Here is a 6,446-nt window from a genome sequence, read left to right as displayed (position 1 = left end):
AATAAATGTGACAACACTGAAATATTAGAAATATAGATATAATTATTTATAAAAGATAGCGTCTCGATTCTTCACAATACTGTTTACTTTTTCTTTATCCTTATTTGTACTTGTATATTTAGTACTATTAGCAGTAGGACTTCGTTCATATTTATATATGCAATGTGGATTGTCGATACGAATAGGTTCCTTCACAATTCTGCGGATGATTCCCTTAACAGAGTAAAGCACGACATTGCTGTGCTGAGAACCTGGAAGGACCGATCACTTCAGCCAAAAGAACATACACTGTATTATTTAATTCAGGAAATAAACTACCGCGCTGTCATTCATATTATTTTCACGATTTCTAACAGATGCAATAATACATATACGATCAATTACCGACGTGTAAGTTTCTAAAGAAACAATAGAAAATCCACTGGTCGTTAAACAGCAAGGTTTATTAGATCTCAATATGATCATCTTTACGTTGCGTCGCAAATTCTTGCCAACTATGCTCATAGGCATCGATTGCCACTGAGTAGAATATACTGCATTAGCAACGTCCATACTCTGTCTCATTAGTAGATCGCAACTATAAGTAAGCATGTATAACTGGCAGAGGAGAACGACCATGTTCAACATTAAACTAACATGCCTCGCGGGTGGTGTTTCCATCTATAAAAATTTAAACAATATTCCAATCAATAAGCGAGAGCAAAAGAATAATTCTGAATAGATTATACATATGTACAAATATTAAAAAGATATACTTTTGTAGGATTTTCTGTGTATTTCTAAAAATAATGATCAAATTACATCAGGCACTGACCAAAAATAACTGATACCCAACGAGGCATAATACCAGAGAAATGAAGAGCACTTGACCAAGTACTATCAAAGAAAATATATTCTCTAACTCCTTGCAGAATTCAGTGATGATTTGATGACGTCTTACATATTGTTTCAATTTATCGTTAACCGCGTTCATGTAATCGCTCGATTCCAAATCTGCGTCTTTCGCGACGTCGGATGTCAAGTTGATCAGTCTGTGTCGCAGTATGCGAAATTGAATAACCGCGTGGAGATTCGCAATGCATAAAACACTATCAAAGCACATGGAGCACATACCGACGTGATAGACGCAAAGGATCTGCATAAGCGGAAGTTATGAATTTATTTCGACTTTATCTTGCCCACGTGTTATTTATAATTTAAAATAAGAGCCGTGAGAAATATTCATACGTTATTCCTGACCTGTACAGTAAACAGAATTTCGAAATAAGGCGACATTGATGTAGGAAAATCAACCCACATATTAAACGGTAACATTCTTTCTGATTCATTCCTTCCAATATTCGCTGAAATAGTGAATAGACATTTCTTATCCTCTTACGTCAAGTGTTTTTAGTGATAAGATGTAATTAATTTTATTGAAAGTTGCTTTTGAATATAACTGAATATGGAGGGAAATCTTGTACATGTATACATATATTTTGCATACCTATAAGTGGTGTTACCATGTAACCGGTGCAGGTGCCTTGAGTACAAAAAGTAACAATAATGGTGAAAATAACGCATAGCCTTTTGCCATCATTTAAGATTAACTTCTCATCGGTATTGTACTTCGCATTCCAAAAGGTCTTTTGCATGAATCTAATTAAATCGTAAAACTCCCTCCTGTGCGCGTACAGAACAGAGATTTTAAATAGATCGATCGCCAGGTAAGATATGTTGCATGCGATATAAACGCAATCCTAAAATTACATAATAAATATACATACATAAAATCGCGTTCGTTAACGTTTATATAATTCCTAGGCTTTTATAAACAACTATTGCAATATTTATTATTATCCCATATTTGAAGATTATTAAATACGAAACTTTTATATCTCTAACATTATCAATCTTAGTATCAGTTATTTACAAGAATATAAAAATTATACAGACGTTAACTTACTTTCCTGTGAAAGATAAAAGTCAGAAATTAATAGAAAAAAGTGTCGTACTCAAATTGCGAAAAGAGTGTAGGATTATCATTTTTAACTCACGCTAAAATTCCCCCAGGAAAAATAAATATCTCTGAATGCGATGAGTGTGCCAATCAAAATCGTGTTGATCGTATACATCAGTGCGAACTTTCGGTGACGTTTTTCGTCCTCGTTATCCGCAAGCCACAGACCTGCAATTTTCAGTAAAAAGCTAGTCCACGCTATCGAGATATCTTTATTCCGCGCGGCACGCATGACGAACGTCGACTAGTTGAAAGAATCGAACCGATTTTACGGGAACAACATTCAATCGATATTTCTTTCCCATGTAGAAAGTCGCCTTTTTAATTTGTCAATCTTCTTAGGTGTCACACGTTACATGCTTGAATTTCAATCATTCGAGTCTCACACGAAGTGCAAGTATCCCGACGACAGGAATGCATTATTCATAATTACGGAGGAAGAGAGTGACAGCAACGAGGAATGTAAAGACTGTCCTGTCGCCTTCTAACTGAATGAGAAATGTATGCAGTTATGGTGTGGACGATATGGAAAATGAGAAAGATTTTTTACTGTCATCGTTATAGTTTGACTGGGTTATATCGTGAACCTTTTACGTCTCACAATCAGTTTTCGGAGCATCCAGTCAAGTATCTGTTTTCGTCAAAGAATACATTTTATTCGTTCTTCACTTCTAAGACGTACATAAATATATCAGTTCGATTTGCAATTTATTTCATATTTTAATGGAACATTTTGGAAATCTACCCTCAAGTATTTAGTTATTCGTCGACATCTACCTGATTCCTTAACAGTGTAAAATACGACACCGCCGTACTTAAAATCTGTAAATCGAATAAATTCAGAATATTCTAAAATACAGTCAGTATAAAAACAATATTCGCTGCAACTATATAATAAAATTATGTAAAAGTTCAAAAATTAATTGGCAGTGTTTTAATTAATTTAATAATAAAATTTAATATAAAAAAATTAAAATATTTTGGCTATTTTCAAAAAAGAATAACATTTAATAGCCACTGAAAATTATTAGATTGGCCACGATTAATACAGTAATAGGAAGAAGTAGCATTACCCCGGCGTACGTTTCCAACGAGACAACGGCGAATCCGCTGGCAGTCAGACAACAAGGTACTTTAGCTCTCATAATGATGAATAGTAAATCTTTTCGAATCATTCTCCCATTGTGGTCTAACGGTAACAGAGGCCAAAAGCTTCCGTACCCGGCGTGAGCCACTTTCGTACTTTCTTGTATCAAACAGTCACAACTGTACGTGAACATCAGCAATTGACAAAAGCAACCCGATATATGAAATCCGAACACTAAACGCCTTGATCCGGGTGCGTCTTCCTGTTCAAAATGTAATCATTACCAGAAATGAAATTTATTTTCTGAACAAAATACTAACCATGACTATTAAGTATCCGTCCAGACATATCAATAAGCTGAAGAGCAACACCTGGCCAAGGACCATCGGACTGAATACTTCTTCGAGCAGTCTACAATAATTTATCAGCGCTTGATGTTGTTGAATTGTGTTCTTGAACAATGAATAAATGTCTGTACTGTTCGGTTTCTTTTCGGAGATTTTGTATTTCTCTTCACGATTGATCATCCCCGTGTTCTTCAGTCTGTATTGCAGTATACGAAACTGGCTAGCGGTGTGCAGGTTTATGATGCATAAGAAATTATCAAAGCAAATGTACATCACGCCCAGCTGATACAAAATAGCTACCTGTAGACATTTAGAACATGTAATTATTTTTATTTAATCAATCATACTTAAAAAGTTTACACGAATTCGTACTATTGTATCTACAAGGCATTTAATTTGCAATTGATATCTATATGTTTGTTTTATGAAAATAATATTATTGACTAGCAAAGAATTTTCTATAAAAGTCACGAATAATTTGAAGAAGTTAATTTTTTTAATAATTTTATGTCAATATTTTCGAATGCATTTAATGGAGCTTGGACAAGTAGAAGTGAAGAAAATTCGTAGCACCTGTACCGCAAACGCTACTTCGAAATAAGGTGTCATTGACAGTGGCAGGTCGGACACTGGCATATGAAACGGAAGTACGCGCTCCGATTCATTTTTTCCAATATTCGCTGAAAAAACATTAATAAATTTTCTTCTCAGTGACTGCTTGAGACACCTTCTCTTGATTAACAATTAGAAAATAAATAGAATATACTTGACTCGTTCCTTCGTGTTTCTAATCGAACTTCTCGATGAAAATTCACGGTTGAAAATTCTAATCTGATCGTATAGAGTAATTTCATAAATGACTCACCGACGATCGGTGTAACTACGTAACAGACGATGGTCCCCTGAGCGAAGAAATTGAAGACACAAACGAGAAGTACACAGGTATGTTTGCAGTTGTCGACGATACTTTGCTCGTATGGATCATAATTAGAGTGCCAGAAATTTGTCTGCGCGTATTGAATCAAACTGAGTAGTTTCGCTTTACGTGTGCACGAGATGAGGACCTTGATTAGGATTACGATTACGGTTAACATGTTGCACGCGAGATACATGCCATACTGTAACCAAAATTCCGTATCACAATGAGGGAACTTTTCGTTTAACAACTTCTGCAATTTTCAATATTATCTAAAAAATTTTATTATCACTGTACTTCTCACTCACGCTGCGATCACCCCAGGTAAAATAGAAGTCCCTCCCTTCGACTAAAATCCCTATGATGAGCGTGAAGATCGCGTACATTATCGCGAATTTCATTTTTCGCTCCTCGCTGCGGCTGGACGTCAGCCAAAAACCGGTGAGTTTCATATAAAACGACGTTACGGTGATAGAGAGATCCGGCTTCTCCTTCGTGGTCATCGTTACGGCTTTACGAGCTATCTATACTGGCTTATAATTCTTAACAAGAGCCTACACCTACCACCCTATTATCTATAGCAAACGCTACCACTCGAGGTGAAGTGAGAACGACGCCGAGTCCCTTTGATCCTCTAGTCACTTTTGCAATGCCAATCCAGACTGACTGCGTCAACGTATCAATCCATCTTCGTTGATGGGCTCCGCGCGACAACGAAAGGTTCGAATTAATTATGTACGAAGATTTTAAGCTTGATGAGCGAACGTTTGAGTCTACAATGTTTGTGTGACCGAATCGCGTAGTTTCTCTTATTGGAAGCACGCGAGAAGTTAACTGGTCATATTCTACCTTGTTACAAATGTAAAAAGTCTTCTCGTGGCGTGCTGCATAATTAATAAAAATTCCGTTCTGTCCAATTGTATAATTTTTAGAGTGTATAAGTTACAACACTGTATTTAATTCAAGATAGATTTTATTAATACATTCAAGAGGCAGCATATTCCATGTAAGATGTAAGTTTCGTTGTAAGATTTTAATTCTCGTGCAATTTATCAATTCTGCCTAATATGATTTCAGTCGTTAAGGGACTGCCTTAGTATTGTGAAGTACGATGTCGCGGTACTGATTACCTGTAAGAAAAGTACTTCATATTCTTTTTTTATTTGAAATACGTAGAATTTCAGTGAACCCAGTTAACGATCACTAGGATGATATACAGTGTGGCTCAAATATTATCACTCAGATTTTCGTCGTTTTTATTTAAAACACGTAAAGAAATTTCAGTGAGCAAAGTTAATCATAGGATAATATACAGTGTGGTTCAGATATTTCCACCCTGATTTTCGTTATTATTATTATACATAGCAAAGAATATTTATATATATTGTTGAATGGTTTCGGGAGAGATACATTAATTGAATGAATACTTTTTGCAGAGAATGTAGAGTAGGCATGCCCAACTCATTTCTCCCCACCTCGCGCAATAGTCACAATAACTCAGCGGACCATAATGCGCTCATACTATTTAACCATGTTTTCTATGATTCAGTATAAAAAAAGATTGCATACCGTAGTGAAGGTTTCGACAGAGACGGGAAAGAATCCGGCAGCGGTTAAACAGCACGGCTTCCCGGATCTTACTATAACCATTATCAAGTCCTTCCGTAGACTCGTACCGATCCTATTCATCGGCAGATCTATCCAAGGCCCAGAGTATATCGCGGTTCCAACATTCATGCTCTCCTCTATTAAACCGCTGCAGCTGAACGTGAACAGTAGCAACATCAACAAGCTACCCGTTATGTGGAACACAAAAATTAGCCGCCGCGTTGGAGGTGCATCGGCCTACGTATTAAATAAAATGCAACATACTCAATTTTAATAACTAGTGCAAAAGCATGAAACGAGGTTCTATAAAAAATGTAGAACTTAATTTTTTTTGGCAAAGTTGTGTGTGCGATGAAAAGGAATGATTATTATGAAGTACTAAGGGAAATCTAGAAATTAGGGTGGCTACGTACCAAAAATACTTGGTAGCCAACCAGGCAGAGGAGTATGGTGTAAACTAATACGTGGCCTAACACAATCATCGTAAAT

General features: G+C 36.1%; 2 protein-coding genes across 2 annotated transcripts; both read right to left on the bottom strand.

Annotated features, from left to right (window-relative positions):
• Window positions 1-41: 41 nt before the first annotated feature.
• Window positions 42-4,872, bottom strand: LOC108631831 (uncharacterized). Its single transcript, XM_026819156.1, has 12 exons — window positions 4,658-4,872; window positions 4,299-4,551; window positions 4,007-4,113; window positions 3,407-3,733; window positions 3,073-3,348; window positions 2,777-2,821; window positions 2,037-2,243; window positions 1,487-1,739; window positions 1,228-1,343; window positions 815-1,135; window positions 385-660; window positions 42-251 (listed from the first exon to the last, which is right to left on the bottom strand). Exons 1-12 carry the CDS (start codon window positions 4,850-4,852, stop codon window positions 192-194), a joined length of 2,436 nt encoding a protein of 811 aa, XP_026674957.1. The 5' UTR covers window positions 4,853-4,872; the 3' UTR covers window positions 42-191.
• Window positions 4,873-5,396: 524 nt separating this feature from the next.
• Window positions 5,397-6,440, bottom strand: LOC113465162 (odorant receptor 13a-like). The gene is made up of 3 exons (XM_026819152.1): window positions 6,371-6,440; window positions 5,919-6,194; window positions 5,397-5,479 (listed from the first exon to the last, which is right to left on the bottom strand). The coding sequence occupies exons 1-3, from the start codon at window positions 6,437-6,439 to the stop codon at window positions 5,423-5,425; spliced, it is 402 nt and encodes a 133-aa protein (XP_026674953.1). The 5' UTR covers window position 6,440; the 3' UTR covers window positions 5,397-5,422.
• Window positions 6,441-6,446: the final 6 nt, after the last annotated feature.

This window comes from Ceratina calcarata, unplaced genomic scaffold, assembly GCF_001652005.2.
Source record: "Ceratina calcarata isolate Rehan_Ccalc_2016 unplaced genomic scaffold, ASM165200v1 scaffold97.2, whole genome shotgun sequence".
In the NCBI taxonomy this organism is placed as follows: Eukaryota; Metazoa; Arthropoda; class Insecta; order Hymenoptera; family Apidae; genus Ceratina; species Ceratina calcarata.
This window is presented reverse-complemented; position numbering and strand designations above follow the sequence as displayed.

What these genes read in the sequence shown, in the direction of transcription:
- LOC108631831 (XM_026819156.1), bottom strand. Translation starts at nt 4,852, where the DNA reads ATGACCACGAAGGAGAAGCCGGATCTCTCTATCACCGTAACGTCGTTT. An exon ending in CGTAGTTACACCGATCGTCG is followed by an intron (nt 4,114 to 4,298) that starts GTGAGTCATTTA and finishes ATGTTTTTTCAG; the next exon opens with CGAATATTGGAAAAAATGAA. An exon ending in TTTCCTGGGGGAATTTTAGC is followed by an intron (nt 1,740 to 2,036) that starts GTGAGTTAAAAA and finishes ATGTAATTTTAG; the next exon opens with GATTGCGTTTATATCGCATG.
- LOC113465162 (XM_026819152.1), bottom strand. Translation starts at nt 6,439, where the DNA reads ATGATTGTGTTAGGCCACGTATTAGTTTACACCATACTCCTCTGCCTG. An exon ending in TTGGCTACCAAGTATTTTTG is followed by an intron (nt 6,195 to 6,370) that starts GTACGTAGCCAC and finishes TTTAATACGTAG; the next exon opens with GCCGATGCACCTCCAACGCG. An exon ending in CTGTCGAAACCTTCACTACG is followed by an intron (nt 5,480 to 5,918) that starts GTATGCAATCTT and finishes CTTTTCTTACAG; the next exon opens with GTAATCAGTACCGCGACATC.